Genomic DNA, 18,216 nt, shown 5'->3' with positions numbered 1-18,216 from the left:
CGCATTGACACCTGCTGTCAGAAGTGGACTGGGAAGCTTGTGGGTTCTCTCCCGGTGCACAGACCTACAACCTCCCCTGCTGCTGCATTCATTCAAGCAGGGCAGGGCTACTAAGCAGGTGGGGCTGGGGGAACAGATGCATCCAACACCTGACGGCCAAGCAGCAGAGCCCCTGGCCCTGTCCTGCCCCCACCCACCCCAAACAAAGGTTCCTGAGCACCCACACATTTCTTCTTAAAAAATTAAAAAGAAACAAAAGAGCTGCAGGAACACTCAACAGGCTTTAAACTGACACGTGAGAGGTGGCGATGCCCGTCCTCGGCTTAGAGCACGGTGCTGCCTACTGTCTGTCCTCAAAGAACAAGGGATAACGTGGCTGAATAGTTCCTCTGGAAAGAGACAGCTCCACACTGGCGGCCTGGTGACGAGTCCCAAACACAGCACAGCCGCACACGCACGTGGGCACGCACACGGACTATCTATATATGTACGTATGTATATGGTATGTACACACACTGTAGTGCAACGCCGGGAACGAGGGCCGCGCCTGAACGGTCCCTTTTGTCCCCAGCCTCTATCTGCATAAAGTGCTTGTGGATTACAAAGCTGGTGGGTGGGCTCAGAGGTCCCAGGAGTGGAGCCGGGGCGGCCTGCCAGGAGCCAGGACGGCAGCTTTGGCTTCAAGTCGGCAGCGATGCCTCCCAGCCTCGCTGGACCTTGCTCAGTTGCAGGCAGGCCTGCCCTGGGTTCTTGCCCTGCCCTAGCACCAGCTCTCCCCACGGATGCAGGGCAGGTGCTAGATGGGCGGGACATGCCTGTGCCCACTGTGGACACCAGGAGCAGTTCTGAGACTCTGGGTAGGAGCTCCACAGCCCAGTGGAAAGTCTGGGCCTGCCTTCCCCAGCACCCCACAGTCACTGCCAGTCAGGACCTAGCTGTAGTATGACCCTCAATGGCAGGTGGGGGCCAGCGGCCCTACGTGTGTCCAGTCCGCAGGTCCAGGTCCTCTACCCAGAGCCCTGTAGTGAAGGGCCACAGGCTTGTCCACACCAGTCTGGCCCTTAGCCCTGAGCGTGGGGCCCAGGGTCAGGCACAGAGGCCGCTCAGCAGGGCCGAGAGTCTCCGTTCGATGCACAGCTTGCCTGCAAAAGGCACAGCGTGAGGGGCGTCCTCGTGGGGCTGGGGCTGTCCAGTGGTTCCATGCCCCCACCCTGGGACCCTACCCAGCACACTCACACTTGGCGATGTTCTCCACATCCGTCTGGTCCGTGAGGATCTGCTGCAGCCCCTCCATGAGAAGCAAGGCCTTGTGGTAGCGTTGCACACAGTCCTCCCGGTGGTGAAACATCTCATCCAGAGCGGCTGACTGCACCTGCACGGGAAAGATTCAGTCCCGCCCCGCCGTACCCAGCAGGGCCTGCCCCCCCACCTGCCCGCCCTGCTGCCCTGGCCGCGCCCCCTCCACCAGCTGCTGCGGGTCCGCCTGCCCAGCCCCACCCCGTCAGCGAGCTCGCCCGCACGCACTGTCTGCACAGCGTGGCTGAAAATGAGCCTCTCGGCCGTGATGCTATGCACACGGTCCATGAGCCGCTGCTTGTCCAGGAAGAAGCGCTGCAGCCGTAGGCTCAGGCTCTGGCAGGCCCCCACGCTGGACTTGTACAGCTCGTTCAGCTTCCGCACCACTGTGGGGGCAGCAGGCACAGCACACAGGGCTGGGGGCCGCGGCAGGGAGGGAGCCGGGGCCGCCCAGGGCAGCAGGCGCCTCCTCCCACACAGGCCAGGACCCACAGGCTCAGCACCAGCGTGAGCACGGCGCTCACCAGCAGAGCCTCCACCCACCCAGTGTGTCTGCGGTGCAGATGCACCCACACAGGGAGTAGACCCCACGTGCCCCCATGAGCACCTCAGAGCAGCACCCAGGCAAACCATGCCCCACAGACCTGGCTCCCAAAACCCACCTGTGCCCTCCTCCCCAGGAGCCCTACCTTGGGCCACAACACCCACCTTCCGGGTGTCCTCTGCTGGCTACCCACCCCCTTGGCAGACGTACGTAACGTGACCCCAAAGCCCACCCCATCCACGGCACTCACCCTGCTTCACGGTGGACGACAGGCAGAGCTTGCCAGCCCGGATCTGCTCGATGGCAGTCTGCAGCCCGGCCGACAGCAACTCCGCCACCTTCAGGTACAGGACCAGCTGCTCGGCGAAGCTGAGGGTGGGAGTGCGTCAGGGAGGGCCCCGGCCACCCCCAGCCCCCGAGCCCCCGGCGCACGGCTCACCTCCACTCGCGGCTCAGCAGGCTGATCTGGTCGGCCACCAGGCTCTCCTGCAGCTGATACTCGGGGCCCCCAGCCGCCTCGCCACCGCTGCCCTTGAGGGTGGCGATCTCCAGCACGTGCTGCACGAACGCCAGCGTGAAGCGTAGGCTATGCAGGGTCTCCGTGTGCTCTTGCTGGGAGAGGGGGAGTGTCAGGGCCACAGGCCCTCCCCTCGGCCAAAGGCCAGACCACCACTGCCCACTCGCGCCTCGCACTGCGCCTGCCCCGCCTCCTCACCCCACCTCCCTGCCCTCACCTCCATGAGGGTCTCCTCAGGCAGGTCAGGGGCCTCAAAGGTCACAACCCCCTCCAGGTTGGCAGCTATGGGGTCAGTGAAGCTGCAGCAGTGTCCTGGTACCGGGGGCTCGGGGGCTGCACCCTCACCGCAGGCCCCGGGCGGCAGATGGCGACCAGAGGAGGAGCCGGCCGAGCTGAGGGAGCCGGAGGAGCCTACTGTGGGAGATGCCACCGTTGAGTGGCCCCTGGGACAGCAGGCCGGACCACAGACGGAGGGGTCACAGACCCAGGACCCCAGAGCTCCTCCCCCTGCACCCAGCCCACCTGGCCTCCCAGGGCCCAGCCATGCCCAGCATGAAGGCTGGGGGCGGGGGAAGCACCCCGAGAGCCAAGACCCTAGAAGCCCCTCGCCACCCCTCCCAGACCTCACCTGAGAACAGCCGGGTACGGGGGCCCTGCGGTGGTGTGGTCCCGCTAGGTGGAGAGCCCACGGTGAATGCCACAGGGGAAGGGCTGCTGGTGCCCCCAGCACGAGCTCCAGGGTGTAGGCTCCCTCCAAAGCCGGCAGAAGGTGCTGGCAGAGTGAGAGGTGGGCTGATTTCACTGGGGGCCCTATGGCCGGCACCCATGAGCCCCACCAGCCCCATGCACCCACCGATCTCCATGGGCTTCTCCTGCAGGCTGTCAGTGCTGCCCGAGTCCGGGGCCTGGGTGCCAAAGGCTGCCTTCAGAAGGAGGTCAGTGAGGCGGCCGGTGCTCAGGGACCTGCAGGGCAGACGGGTCGGGCAGGGACTGGAATGGAGGCTGCCCTCACAGCACACATTCCACTTCTGCCTCCTGCCCCTGCAGGCAGGTTCTCAGCATCCCACCAGACAGGGGACCACGGCTCAGAGTGGGTGTCACCTCAAGTCACAGACCCAGCCCTGGTCCATACCCTCTCCTTCATTCCTCTGCTCACCTGCCAAAGGGGCCCTTAGCCTCCTCGGGGGGCCGCAGCCCGGGACCCAGTGGCTGTGCCTGGAAGGGACCCCCCTCTGTGAGGTCAGGTAGCGTGCGGTTCCGGGGGGGCGCCACCACCACGCCCTGCCGGGCCAGGAGGGCCAGCAAGTTCTGCGAGCTGGGCGTCTTGGGGAAGTCAATCGAGGGGCCGGCCTGAGGGACAGGGTGGTGTGAGGGCCACAGCCTGCAGCTCCCCCACATCAGGGCCTAGGGGCGACCCCCCTTCCTGATGCCACAGAACCCAAGACTTAACAGGGGTCAGTGGGTCTACGAGGCCAAGCACGTTGCTTTGTTTTTAAAAGGTTTAAAAGAGAAAAAGGCGTCAGAGACCCCGTGGCACTACCCTCAAGTGCAAACTCCCGAGCCCCTCACAGAACATGTCTGCAAACTCGTCTACGGAACCGTCCACTCGGTGTGGGTCACTGTTCACCACGATGCCGCACAATAGACCCTCAGACAATGCTCTCAGACAAGCACTACTTGGGGCCTGTTTTACAGGTAGGGAGACCGAGGAGGAGGGAAGTTCCACGCCTGGCAGGATTCGGGGCTCTCCCAGGCCACCTCTCGCTACTTTCAGAACCTGAATCAGCAGACTTTCTGCAAAGGGCCAGAGAGAGTATTCTTGGCTATCGACTCGGCTCTGCCCCAGGAAAGCAGCAGACAAGGCCAGAAAGGCACTGGGGCTTGAGGGTCGTGCTCACAGCCGGGCTGGTCAGCAGCAATGGAGGGGCGGTGGGCCTGGCCCCATCCTCGCAGCCCTGTGGCCGGGGGCCACTAAAGGGATTTAGACCAAATCTGAGGGAACCTCAGCCTGCCGCTGGGTCTCTGGGAAGCCGTGGCCCGTACAGGCCTCCCCTGTGGATATGGACCAAACAAATGGCTGCAGGTGGCTGGTGGGGGCCCAGACACATAGAGGGGCCTCGGTGCAGACCAAACCCCCAAGTGCCTCCCAGTACCCTGGCTCAGAGTGGAGCAGGCACCAGAGTGCCACAGCCCTCACCTTGGTGGGGGAGCCCAGGATAGGGGGCAGGGGGGTCCGCTGCAGGAAGTCAGGTAGCTTGGGTGAGCTGCGTAGGGGCCGGCAGGCCGGCAGTGGGGGACTGGCCTGGGGGATGCCAAATGCAGTCCCCAGTGGATCCGTGGGGGGCTTGGGCAGCTTGGGACGCACGACGTGCAGGTCCGAGAGGTTAGGAGCGCTGTGCAGGCGGCAACCCAGCCCAGTGGCACGGGGCGAGTGCTCAGGCACGGAGGAGCCTGGGGGCGAGGGGTGGCTCGCGTCACCCTCCACACCCTGGAAGCCCCACGGTACCCTGGGCCCGAGGACCAGTCAGAGAGACTCAGACACCCACCCAGGCACAACACCCGCCCAGGCACAGCAGTGGAGGGGACAGTGCCAGGGGACCAGCCCCGTCACCTTGTCGCTGGACTTTATGGCTTATCCTCACTGGGCTGAGATGCCCGCACTGAGGCCAGCCTCCCTCACTCACGCCACCTCAGTGGGCCCACCCACCTGGCCGCGGGAACTTGCCACCCCGCATCTCGGCTCCTTGTGGGGAGGGTGTCCCGCTCACACCCGACCTCTCGGGGATGGTTCCAACTTTGAAAAAAGAAAAGTGGGGTCCAGAGGTCAGCGCCCACAGAGACACCATCCCCCTCCACGTTCCCTCCTTCCCAGCCCCAGGGAAGCACATCCAGGGGTCTGGCCTCACCTTGGGGCGAGGGTGTGTAGGGCCGGGCCCCGCCCAGGGAGAACTTCCTGGCCAAGGCGGCTCCGTGCTCAGCATGAGATGGGGGTGAGGGGCTGGCGCGGGCGAAGCCCAAGGGGCTGGTGCTGCCCGACCTGCGGACAGCAGTGGACCTGCAAACAGGCAGGTGGTGAGGTCTGTCCAAGCCTGGCCGTAGGACCTCAGCACCCCTACCTTCACACCTGTCTGTCTGCCCATGCTGTGAGCTCCCCGCACTTGACTGCCGCCCCAGAACACCATCCCCATCAGAGGAACCCCTGGCCACACTCACCGGGGTGCTGCATACGGGGCAGGTGACTGCAGGTTCTGCTCGATTCGCTGGTAGTTGTGCACCTGCGTGGGGACCGGGATGGGGACGGACACACCGTACCTGCTGGTAGAGGGGCCGGCCCGGCTGAGGGGAGAGGATATGGTCATGGGAGCAGGTGTCAGGCAGTCCACCCCCCAAAGCTTCGGGCTGGGTCAGGCGACTGCCAAGAAGACAGCCAGGTCTCCGGCAGGGACTCCAACTGGCCCTGAGACGATACCGCAAACCCCCACGCCAGCAAACGTGACAGTGGAGGAAGCCGCCCAAACACAGCTCCGTGGCGAGCCCATCACCAGCCAGGGACCCGTCCACGGCACGAGACCCACTCACCTGGAGGGGCTGGGGGAGCTGCTGTAAGGAGGGGATGGGGATGGGGTCCGGCCATGGCTCTCCAGACCAGCAGAAGCTGCCAGCGAGCTCCTGGTGGGCACAGAGGGGAAAGGGCTGTGCATACTCAGGCCAAAGGTGGCAGAGACCTGGATACTCTCCACCTCTTCCCAGAGCACAGCCAGGCGCTGAGGCCAGGAGCACGGGCAGGAATGGAGCCGAGATGGGCCCCGTGTGACGCAGCTCTGGTCCTTCCCAGTTGGGGAAGTGCAGCCCCTCCACCTCCCGGGGGCAGAGAAGGACAGGGTGGGAATGGAGACAGGCTTACCCACTGCACAGGAGGCTGTCTGGAGGGGGCTTGGCACCGGCCACCTCAGCCCCCAGGTCACCTGTGGGTGAAGACATGGTGAGAGAGAGCCAGGAGTGCCCTCAGGAGATCCACCCACAGGGCAGGCACATGTTCTTTTCACCTGGGACCCACCCCCACAGCACCCTCTGGTCCCCACACCTGGGAACTGGGCTGGGACCATGACAAAGTCATCGGTGTCACAGGAGGAGTCCTTGCTGCTGCCACCCGAGTCCCTGGAGCCTTGCAGGAAGGCGGCAGCGGCGGCAGCCGGAGAGGTCAGCGTCTTCTGCAGCTGGTGCATGTCCCCGAGGGACTGGATGGGGGACAGCAGTGCTGGCCAAGAGGGACAGCAGACACAAGCCCCCCAGTCACCCCCCTTTCTGCTCCCATGTATGACACATGAGGACCAGGCCAGGATCTGGAGCCACCGGGGAGCTCGCTGCCCATCACCCAGGGTGGAGGAGACACCGCAGGGCCCCAAGCCACAGAGACCCCACCTTGGGGCGGGCAACTCACCGGTGGGGAGGCCAGGTGCGAGGTGCTACCGCTGCTGGAGCTGCTGCCGGAGCCAGAGCTGGGGCACGAGGGCACAGGCACCGGAGGGGCTGGCGGGCGAGAGCGGGACCTCGTCCTGCCGTGCAGAGGCACCGGGGGCCTGGGAAGCACCCCGGCCGGGCCTGTGCACTCCCCCGGCAAGGGGCCTGTGAGCTCGGCTGCAGAGACCAGCAGCTAACGCCAGGCCGCCCCTGCTAAGCCTGCAGCAGCCCCATCCACTGGGGTCTTAGGGACTCCTGGGGGCTACAGCCCTGAGCGAAGTCACTTCCGGTCAGACGAGGGCCCAATGCCCTGACCTCCGTGGATGGGGTGGCAGCCCAAGGCCCCAAACCACTTCCTGCCCCCCTGGCCCTTCACTGCAGCCCAGGGCCCAGAACTCACACTTCTTGATGGAGGAGCTGGCATCAAGGAACGGGTGATGGAAAAATTCATCTGCAGGAGAAGGGGGCTCAGGGCAGTGCTGGGGCGTTGGGTCCCCATTTCCCATCCCAGCCCCCTGCCCGATGTCTCTGAGGGACGTGGCTCCCTCTGCAAAGCTGGGCTTCCCAGCCTGCCCGCCTGCAGGTACCACCCAGCTCAGAGGCAGCCACAGAGGGGCACAGGAGACTGGACACAGCTCAAAGGGTGTAGGAAGTGCCGGGCGCAGCTGGCTGGCCCCGCCCCCAGGGCCTTCATTGGGGGAGGGGAGGGAGAGTGGGCAGGGCAGGGGCTCACCAAAGTCCATCCGATCCTTGTGGTTCCGCTGCAGCAGCGCCAGGAGCAGCTGCCTCAGAGGGGCTGAGGTCTCCCGGGGGATGCTGGGGAGACAAGGCAGGATGAGCCCGCAGGCTCTGGGGAGGGGCCCGCAGCCTGCCCAGGGAGGGTGCTCACTCACGTGGGGACCAGCGTCTTGTTCTTCTCATAGAACAGGCGGAGGTCTTGGGGGCTGCTGGCCTGCAAGACAGAGGGTGCTCAATGCTGGCGGGGCCGGGGCCGCCTCCCACTCTGCTCCCGTCCTCCTCCAAAGCCCTTCAGTCTCCGGTCTCACAGCCTCAGCCGGCCCCAGGCCCACAATGCCCGCTTCTCCACAAAGGCCCAGGACACAATGGCTCCTGTGCTAACTGTAGGCGCTTCGCCTAGGGAAGGCAAGGATGGGCTCTGCACATGGTGGGACCCCAGACCCAGAGCAGGGCAGGCGGGGGAGCCCTGCTCCTGTGGAAAGGGCAGGGCTGACCCGTTCGGAGATGTCTGCTCTCTCCTCGATGGTACAAAGGAGCCCATCCACCCACCACAGGAAGGGGCTTGAGAATGCTCTCTGGTGGGCACCAGACCTGGGCCTCAGCACTGAGCTCCCTGCCCACGGCCCGGCCCCTGGGCGTGCACCTGGAAGGGCGCCTTCCCCGTCAGGCACTGGTAAATGATGGTGCCTATGCTCCACAGGTCTGCCTTCCCGTCGTAATGCTGGGACATGATGACCTCGGGGGCCTGCGGGGGCACAGCAGGGCCTCAGTGCCCAGGCACTGCCGATCCCAACTGGGCAGCCAGCACCCACCTGCCACAGGCCCCCTGGGGACGCACCATGTACATGGGGGAGCCACAGAGTGTTGCTGCCATCATGTTACTCTGCAGGTAGCGTGCAAACCCGAAGTCAGCTGTGAAGACAGAGACACACTCAGGGGTCACAGTCGGGGGGGACCCTAGGCCCACAAGCTGGTGTCGTCCCGTCCCTCCTCCAGGCGCGCAGGCCCCGCCCCCTGGCAGCATGGCCCCACCCCGGCAGCGCAGGCCCCTCACCGATCTTGACGCGGATGTTGTTGGGGTTGGCGCGGCGCCCGCCGGGGTTGGACAACAGGATGTTCTGGGGCTTAAGGTCGCGGTGGATGATGCCCTTGCTGTGCAGCAGCTGCATGGCGCCCGCGATCTGCTGCAGGAAGAGCCGGATGGTGTCCTCACTGAGTGTACGCATGGCTGCGGGGAGACACGGCTCAGCGGGGCGGGCCACCACCCGCCAAGCCCCCTTCCCAGCAGCCCCACTGCCCCAGGCCCTCCACCCCCTCCGCCTCCACCTGTCCTCCGCTCCACCCTGGGCTGTGTCCAGGGGGGGCCGTCTGTTACAGAGCCCAGGGCACGGGGGTGGGGGGTGGGGGGTGTCTCCAGGAGGCCACTCTGCCCAAAGACCCCACAGTCCACCTAAAGGTCCTGGGGGACGTGTGGGGACTCTGGGCAGCACATCCCGAGGCTGCCTGCTGCTCAGGTTCATGTGAGACAACCGAAGGGGGGAGCAGACGGTCAAACACACAGACACACACCCACGTACAATGCAGTATCACACACACAAGCCACACAGGCACACACCCACGTACAATACAGTACAATACACTGTATCACACACACAGGGGCTCACGTGCACTGACAGTTACACACATTCCCCAGATGCCCAGTCACACACACACAGTCCTGCAGACGCTCAATCACACACAGTCACACAAGCCACACAGGCACACACCCACGTACAATACAGTACAATACACTGTATCACACACACAGAGGCTCACGCGCACTGACAGTTACACACATTCCACAGATGCCCAGTCACACACACACAGTCCTGCAGATGCTCATTCACACACAGTTACACATTCACACACAGGCTTACACAGTCACACAAGCCACACAGGCACACACCCACGAACAATGCAGTATCACACACACAGAGGCTCATGCACACTGACAGTCACACACACTCCGACAGATGCTCACAGTCACACACATACAGTCCTGAAGACGCTCAGTCACACACAGTCACACAAGCCACACAGGCACACACCCACGAACAATGCAGTATCACACACACAGAGGCTCATGCACACTGACAGTCACACACACTCCGACAGATGCTCACAGTCACACACATACAGTCCTGAAGACGCTCAGTCACACACAGTCACACAAGCCACACAGGCACACACATACATACAATGCAGTATCACACACACAGAGGCTCACGCACACTGAGAGTCACACACTCTGACAGATGCTCACAGTCACACACATACAGTCCTGCAGACGCTCATTCACACACAGTCACACAAGCCACACAGGCAAACACACATGTACAATGCAGTATCACACACACAGAGGCTCACGCACTGACAGTCACACACACTCTGACAGATGCTCACAGCCACACACATACAGTCCTGAAGACGCTCAGTCACACCATCACACATTCACACACAGGCTCACACACACACCCACGCACAGTGCAATATCACACACACAGAGGCTCACACGCACTGACAGTCACACACAGTCACACATGTTCACAGTCACACACACACAGTCCTGCAAACACTCAGTCACACAGTCACACATTCACACACATGCTCACACAGGCACACACCCATGTACAATGCAGTATCACATACAGGCTCACATGCACTGACACACAGTCATACATGCAGTCCCATAGATGCTGTCACACACAGTCACACACTCAGATGCTCACACAGGCACACAACCACATACAATGCAGTATCACACACACAGAGGCTCACACACACTGACACAGTCATAGTCAGACACTCATAGTCACATTCACAGTCACACATAGATGCTCACATGCACTGGCAGTCACACTCAGTCACACATTCACACAGATGCTTAAAGTCACACACTCAAGTCAGTCACACTCAGTCACACATTCACACTCAGTCACAGTTACACACTCAGTCACACACACAGATGCTCAGTCACACTCCCCATGCAGACACACCCTCACCCACAGTCACACACACACCAGTCACCCTTAGTCTCTCTAACCACTCACACACATTCACCCCACACTAAGCAGCCCGTGTCATTAATCTCACATAGAGGCCCCTCTATACACACTCTTAGGAGACACAAGCCCCCTGATCCCCCACCCTCCCTCAGTGAACTCAGGGACAGAGAGACATGTCCCACCAGACAGTCTGTAAAGACCGCCCCCACCCACTGACAGGCCTCAGAGGTGAATGTAGCACTCCACACACCCAGACCAAGACCCCAAGCCCACCAGACAGGCAGACCCACCCCCACACACATCCCTCAACTAGGCTGTGGGCCATGTGAGATCACCTCCACACCCCCCAACTTCCAGATCCCATGCCCAGAGATGCCCACCAGCCCACAGCCCACAGCCAGACACAGTCCACATCCTGGGCAGTTCTCCCTCTCTGAACAGATGAGGCCCAAGGGGAAGGTGGCTTGGGACCGAGTCAACACCTATGGAACCTGGCAAGTGCTGGTTAGCCAGAGCCACCAGACAGGATACCCAGCCATACAGGTGATGGTACCCACAGGCAGTGAGGCGGCCGCAAGGGAGGGCTTGTAGGTGGGCTCGGTATCCCACGTGACCACATGTGGGAGAGGGAGGCCTCCAAGGGAAAGGCTGTCCCCGCCACGGGGATGCAGCAGCCAGGGCATCCACCCCGCCCTGGGACCCCAGCCACGCACCTCTGGCCAGGACCGGGCACCCATCAACCAGAGTTCCTGACACCCAACCAGCCCCAGCAGCTTCCTTTCTATCGTCCAGCTGCTCAGGACCCGAACCCTGGACCGTCCTGGCCTGGCGAGCGCCTGTGTATGTAGGTGCATGCCTCCCGCCACCCCCAACCCTCCAGCAGCACATCCCACACAAGCACCCGCTGGGCATCGTCCTCCAAGCTGGGCTCTGCCCAGTCACCGTTCCCGTGTCTGAACCTTCCCTGCCCAACAGTACCCCTGCCCTCCAACCCAGGATGTATCTACTCCCCATAGTCACCATGTCTTCCTTGGTATCTATGCCTGGACCATGGGCCCTGAGGCAAAGACTGTGTCCCCACCCAGGCTGTGTCCCCAAGCACTCAATGGCTAAGGAAGGTATAGGGCTGAAATGGCCTCATCCATCCCATGCCCTCAGGAGACACCCAGGCCACTCCAGCCATGGTCCACTCACTGTGCAGGTAGTCAGCCAGGTCCCCGCCATTGCAGTACTACGGAAGAACACACAACTGTGGGCAGTCGTCCTCTCATGCCGCCAAGCCCCACCGCCCACCCCTGGGGCCCTGGCCCCTCACCGACCCCTGGGGGCTGTCCCTGCAAGCCAGCAGAGGGAGAGCATCCTGCTTGGTCTCTGGTTCCCAGCAGGACGGCCTCAGCCCAGAGACACGTGGTGACAGGAGGGTTCCTACTATCCCCCTCCCCAGCACGGCCTGTTCGCGGCTCCTGCCCCTCCCTAGTATGTCCTGGTGTCTCCTCCTGCCCCTCCCCAGTATATCCTGGCCCCAGGGGAGGCCTGACTTCCTGTCCTCACAGAGGGTACTCACCTCCATGACCAGGTACACAGAATTGGCCATTTCCTGGAAGCAAGAAGAGGAAGTGAGGGGCACGGGGCACAGCAGGCCCAGGTCACAAAGCCTGGGCAAGAAGCACCATGTCTGCCCCCCATGACCCCCACCCATGTGATACACAAACCTGTCACAGGCACCCCCAAGACACATCTTCCCCTTTTGGGCACGGTCCTCTCAGGAAAACATCTTTCCCGAGGCTGGGAACCCCACAGCCTCTAGTTCCAGCCGCCCAGGCTACCCCAGCAGTTCACACAGGGGCCACCCCTCCACCCACACCTGGAGATGCACACAGCCCTCAGGCCCCAGGGATGCTGTCTGTCTGTCTGTCAGACCTATGCTGCTGAAGACAGCGGCAGGCTGAGGGGTGAGGTGTGCTCCCAGAGTCGGCTAAAGGGCCAATACTCTGGAACCCTTCGGTATGGGCTGGGCACAGGGCCTGACTGGGGACCCTGGGGAAGGCAGGGGCTGGGTGCTCCCACCAAGGAGGCCCTGCGGGTCCTCTCTCCACTCCCCAATGCCCATTGCTGGTGCCCAGTCCCGGAGCCCACAGAGGCTGGTGCCCAGGGGAAGTAGCCACGAGTCCTGTCCCAGGTAAGAGTGTGCCTGGGAGCCAGCGCCCAGCCTGCTCCCACCCCAGCCTTCCAGGCCCAAGTTGGCAGGCGGGTGGCGGCAGGTGGGTGGTGGCAGGCGGGCGGTGGCAGGCAGGCGGTGGCAGGCAGGCAGCCAGCTGCAGAACCAGGTAGCGAGGGGCAGGTTTGGGCCGTGCTCCCAGAGTCCCCAGCACAGTGGGCCACAAGTGCGCCTGAGATGCAGGGACAGGCAAAGAGCCAGCACCTGGGGGTAGAGGGGAAAGCAGAGGGTAGAAGGGGACACGGGGGGCGACCCAGACAGGGCAAGAGCCAGCTGGAGGGAAGCAGACCTCCACAGGCAGAGCCCTGGAGGAGACTAAGAGCCAGACGCAGACTGGAGGGGAGGGGAGGGGAGGGAAGCAGACCTCCACAGGCAGAGCCCTAGAGGAGACTAAGAGCCAGATGCAGACTGGAGGGGAGGGGAGGGGAGGGAGGGGAGCGAAGCAGGACCCAGAAATGGCCAAGAAGACCGCAAACCCCCCCTCCTGCCGGCGACAGAGGACCCGGCTCCAGGACCAGTGTCCTCAGCTGGAGCCACTCCAGCTGACAGACAAGACTATGGGCACCTCCTCAAAAGCCCCTGTTCACACAGCCATCGAGCAACAGGGCTGGCCCAAGAGCTGCCAGCTCCAAGCCCTGACCCCACAGTGGCCTGGCTCCCAGAAGCAACTCCCCACAACCCCACACTTGTCACCAGGGCCAGGAGTTGCAAGGACAGACAAAGGGATGAGGACAGAGGCAGCCCAAAGAGGGCAGATGGAGACAGATACAGCCGTGGGGGCACCCAGCGCCCATCCCCCCCTGCAAGGCACCCCAGGTGTGGAGGGAAGTCTCCAAGCCCTGTCCATGGCCCACAAACCCAAGGGAAGGAGTAATCCACAGAGCAGCCCCCGGGCAGCAGTGATACCTGGACACTTGTGGGCCCTGGGCCTGCCCCCCGCCATCTAGAGCTGCTCACTGCAACCAACCTGTGGCCAGCACCCCCGGGTCACCCCTGGGCACCCTCCAACTAGCGCTGCCCACCACAGCCAACCCCACATCCAGGACATCCCAGGCTCAGCCCCACCCACCCACTGCCGTGCCCTAGCCTCTCCCTCAACTCCCGCGGCTCTCTTCACCCCCAGAGCCCCCGACTCCTGGGGCCTCTTGTCCCACAGGGAAGCCTTGCTCATCCTCCACTGGTGAGCCAAGGGCTGGCCCAGGCACTGCCGGCAGGAACGAGTCCTGTCCCCGGCAGGGCGGCCTAGCACCAGCCTCCTCCTCAGCAGGCCCTCTCGAGGACAGAAGCAGAAGGGTCTTCAGGAAAAGAAAGAGGAAAGAGCTCAAGGGGCTGAGGATGCCCGCCGCCCACGAGACATCCAGGCCTTGGGACCATGGGCCACCCCCTTCCTGAACTGAGAACCAGCGGGCTGGGCTGCCTGCTCTGCCATCGGCGTTCCAACTGCCACCCCATGCACTGGGACAGCCGTGGGCCGCAGCTGCACACCGAGAGCTGCGTCCTGAGAAGCCCACCAGCCGTCAGTGTATGCTACTTCAGCCTCCCTCACACCTGGCCCACTTCAGAGCGGTCAGGAAGCACGCCTGGTGCTGGGGGCCCATGTGCTGTCTCACGGCCAGTGCCAGGCCCTAGCCACCTCAGTGCTGCCCCGGCCAGGAGGACATGGTAGGCCAGACCACAGTGCTCCCTCCAACCAGCATCTCCCAGCCCCCACCTCTCAACCCTTCCAGGGAGACCACCTGACCTACGTCCATCCCACCTGGCACCCAGGCCCTCAGCAGCACTCCCCACCCAGAGGGGCTGGGCCTGAACTCCGAGGGGCATCAGTTCCAGCTCTCCTGGGCGTGGGGACCAAGCTCAGCCAGGACGGCCCCCACCAGAAGGGACTGCACAGATGTCTGCCCAAGCCCTGCCCAGGAGACTCTCACCCCCACGCACCCACAGATGTCTGCCCAGGAGACTCTCACCCCCACACGGAGCCAGTTTTGGGGATCCACCAGAGGCATCCGGCCGTGTCCACTCTACCAGGCTCCGCGCGTCAGCAGCTGTGCCATGCAGCCTGGCACGGGCCTTTGGGCACGTACGAGGCCGCACCCACCCACCCCCAGGATCCCAGTGCCCCACCCTCTGCCAGCCCTGCCAGCTGGTGATCCTGGGCTGGGCTCCCTGACCTAATTAACTCCTTCCTGAGCCAGCCTCCTGGGCACCAGGAGGTGGCAGCCACGTCCATACTACGTGCGTGTGTGCATGCATGCATGTGACATGTCACAGCTCTTTAGTGGCTCCTTTGGGCTTAGAAAACTGTCATAACCTAGACGTGACACAAAGGACACAGCTCCCAGCTCCTCACACCACTCTCCACAACAACCCAGGCTTCTTGGACAAAGACTCCAGGGCCAGGCCAGGAACAGAGAGAAGCCTGCAGCATCTGGTGCTGGGCAGGAAGGAAGGGCCCACCCCACCAAGCCATGCTGCCATTTCCCCTGGGGGCTCCTGCCCTGTGCGTGGACCAGGGGCCTGCTGTTCCACTCCCACCCTGAGCAGGAAGGGTCTGCCCTCTCTCCTGGGAAGCCTGCTGTGTTCCAGCCGCCTGCCTTCGACAGAGGAGGCAGTGACCCTGAGCCTGGCCTTCTGTATGGCCCCTCGGAGGACCCCAGAAGGCCCGCCCTGCTCAGGGCAGGCAGCAGACAGGTGCAGAGGGGGAGGGCGAGTCAGGACCCTGGGCATCATGGATCTCCATCTTTCTCCCTCCGCCCACTGCTCCCTCTCAAAGACTCGCCCACACCTGCACCAAGACCCACACCGTGTGGTCACACAGCTCTCCCCCGCTGTCTGAATGGCGGGCAGACTCGTGAGCGCTACGGGACGAGGCGTCACACAACGGGCTACGCAAGAGTCGCGGCCAGGCTGGGGTCCCGCTACCCATGACGCAGCCCAGCCTCCAAAACACAGGGAGAGGAGACCGAACGGCTAGAGAAAAGGACCAGGAGCAAAGTCCGCCAACCTGGCAAGGGCTCCTCTAGGGAAGGCAAATGGAACGGGGGGCGGGGCATGGAGCTGGGGGGGGCCCACGCAGAGCCGGGGAGGGCTGCGCAGAGCTAGGGGGCGGGGGGGGGGGCGGCAGTTACAGGTACACCTTGGAGACGCTGCACGTTCATCTCCAGATCACCGTTTCTGGTTTCCCATACAAAAGTTATCTTCACACTCTACTGGGGTAGCCACTCCTATCCCACACTTCAGGTCTGATCACTCGTTCCATGGACCGTCACTCCAGTTCAGGATCAGAGCCCTCTACCTCCCTGACCAGTTCTGGTGGCATAGTGCCTAAGGCATCTGACTGCTAACCAGAGAGCTGGAAGTTCAAACCCACCAGCCACTCCTCGGAAAGAAGACTGGGCATTGTAGTTCTGTAGAGATACCGCCTTAGAAACTCAAGGAGGGGTTGCCATGGGTCGAATCAACTTGAGGCAGTGAGTTTGGTTTTAGTTTGGTGGCCTAAGAAGTGGACAACAGCTTTATGCTTGAAATAGTGTGTGAATGATCAACATGGGCCACAGGGAGACAAAGTGGGCACGTGCTGTTGGCACCGACAGACTTGCTGCACCCAGGCTGCCACAAACCTTCAATATGTCAAAGACACAACAGCTACAAGGGCCCAGACCACATCTGGCAGTGTGTGGTTTGTGCAATGTGGCGTTCAGTGTATTTCACAATAGAAAAAGTGAAAAAGTTAGACAAACCACACACGAAGAAACACAACTCCACAGGCAGTTTCCAGAACAGCCTGGACCCTGGGGGCCTATTCCTGGGCCCCAGACTGAGACTGGCACTAATGGTTTCAAGCTACCCACATCAGGAGACCACCCAGGTCTGGCAGGGTGTCCCCCTTCCCCTACCCTCAGTCCCAAGCGCACCAAGAGCCTGGGCCGGCCATCCTGAAAGGCTCCCCAGTGTGAGCACGGGAACAACTCCCCCAGAGTCAAGGCACCATACCTCGTAACTCACAGGCGTCCATCTGCAGGGCCTAGGGTGAGTTGCACATGGACAATCCAACAAGGTGTCCAGCCCCAGGAAACCGGACAGACAGCGTGCGGCCTCAGGAGGGGTCAGCATCGGCAAGGCCCGAGGCCATCACACCCCTTGCCTGGGCCCTCTGAGCAGGGACGCCCAAGGTCCATGCCCAGACCCATCTCCAGAGGCAGTCACTCTCCCAGGACAAGAACAAGTCCAGGCACTCCACACCACATATGGGATGAGCCCAAGACTCTGCCCACTCTACCTCTTAATGAGAAGGCCAGGCTTTGGTGTGATGACTAGGGTCTTAAAAGCCTGTTAGGGGCCATCTAGATGCAACAAGGGGTCTCTCCTTGTCCAGAGCAAAGAAGAACAAAGAAAACCAAAGATGCATGGAAACAATTAGTCCAACTAGTCCAAACACCACCAGCCACTCCTCCAAAGGAAGGTTGGGCATTCCTACTTCCGTAGTGATACTGCCTCAGAAACCCAAGGAGGGGTCACTATGAGTCGGGGCCTACTCGATGGCAAATAACAACAACAACAATAGTCCAAACTACTGGAACATGTGAACCTCAGCCTATATAACCATGAGACCGGAAGAAATAGATGGTGCCTGGCTATCACTGTCAACTGAGCAGGGGATCAGTGCAGGACATCCTGGGGAGAGTGGAAGAACAATGTGGAATAAAACTCAGTATCATAAAAAAAAAAAAAGACCAGGTTTACTGGTCTGATAGAGCCTGGTGAGACCCCCGAGACTATGGTCCCTAGTTACCCTTCATTCCTGTGGCTTCCAGCCAACCAACAGACAGGCACATGGGGTGAACATTTTTATCAGGTAGATGCACTCCTTAGAATGATCAATCATGGGAGAACAGAAGGGTAGCGTTTACACAAGAAGACAGCTCGGGGGGTAGAATGCAGAGGAAAGAAGGACACAGGAAGAGGCCACCACAGGGAGGAAGTGGGAAGAGAGCTGTCATGTTGCGGGGACGGCAGTCAATGTCATGAAACAAAATGTGTATGAGCTGCTGTCTGGAGGATGAATATGCTCTGGAAACTCTCACCCAAATTACAATTAAAAAAAAAAAAAAAGAAGAAGGAAGTCAGGTGTGATGGACTCAGAAAGGACACCAGTCCATGGAACCCATCTCCCAGGCACTCACATCGGCCTAATGGGGACCCGTGTCCCAGGCACTCACGTTGGCCTGATGGGGACCCATCTCCCAGGCACTCACATCAGCCTAATGGGGCCCCATGTCCCAGGCACTCACATCAGCTTAATGAGGGGGACCCATGTCCCAGGCACTCATGTTGGCCTGATGGAGACCCATGTCCCAGGCACTCACACTGGCCTGATGTGGACCCATTTTTTTTTTTTTTT

General features: G+C 61.9%; 1 protein-coding gene across 1 annotated transcript in view; it reads right to left on the bottom strand.

Moving 5' to 3' along the window:
• Positions 1-1,086: 1,086 nt before the first annotated feature.
• ULK1 (unc-51 like autophagy activating kinase 1) overlaps positions 1,087-18,216 on the bottom strand; it is a 22,357-nt gene continuing 5,227 nt past the window's right edge. The window contains exons 4-28 of the mRNA XM_007955033.1: positions 12,165-12,197; positions 11,795-11,831; positions 8,611-8,784; positions 8,395-8,468; positions 8,200-8,301; positions 7,712-7,770; positions 7,552-7,634; positions 7,219-7,269; positions 6,799-6,887; positions 6,442-6,595; positions 6,262-6,322; positions 5,937-6,026; positions 5,571-5,693; positions 5,264-5,412; positions 5,065-5,151; positions 4,555-4,808; positions 3,514-3,707; positions 3,211-3,320; positions 2,986-3,129; positions 2,575-2,771; positions 2,280-2,452; positions 2,091-2,209; positions 1,525-1,682; positions 1,237-1,372; positions 1,087-1,142 (exon numbers count right to left, since the gene is read on the bottom strand). Of these exons, the coding sequence (XP_007953224.1) occupies positions 1,087-1,142; positions 1,237-1,372; positions 1,525-1,682; positions 2,091-2,209; positions 2,280-2,452; positions 2,575-2,771; positions 2,986-3,129; positions 3,211-3,320; positions 3,514-3,707; positions 4,555-4,808; positions 5,065-5,151; positions 5,264-5,412; positions 5,571-5,693; positions 5,937-6,026; positions 6,262-6,322; positions 6,442-6,595; positions 6,799-6,887; positions 7,219-7,269; positions 7,552-7,634; positions 7,712-7,770; positions 8,200-8,301; positions 8,395-8,468; positions 8,611-8,784; positions 11,795-11,831; positions 12,165-12,197 (2,907 nt within the window). The remainder of the gene's footprint in view (positions 1,143-1,236; positions 1,373-1,524; positions 1,683-2,090; positions 2,210-2,279; positions 2,453-2,574; positions 2,772-2,985; positions 3,130-3,210; positions 3,321-3,513; positions 3,708-4,554; positions 4,809-5,064; positions 5,152-5,263; positions 5,413-5,570; positions 5,694-5,936; positions 6,027-6,261; positions 6,323-6,441; positions 6,596-6,798; positions 6,888-7,218; positions 7,270-7,551; positions 7,635-7,711; positions 7,771-8,199; positions 8,302-8,394; positions 8,469-8,610; positions 8,785-11,794; positions 11,832-12,164; positions 12,198-18,216) is intronic.

This window comes from Orycteropus afer, unplaced genomic scaffold (genome assembly GCF_000298275.1).
Source record: "Orycteropus afer afer isolate SDZICR_OR568_19922 unplaced genomic scaffold, OryAfe1.0 scaffold00489, whole genome shotgun sequence".
Taxonomy (NCBI): Eukaryota; Metazoa; Chordata; class Mammalia; order Tubulidentata; family Orycteropodidae; genus Orycteropus; species Orycteropus afer.
This window is presented reverse-complemented; position numbering and strand designations above follow the sequence as displayed.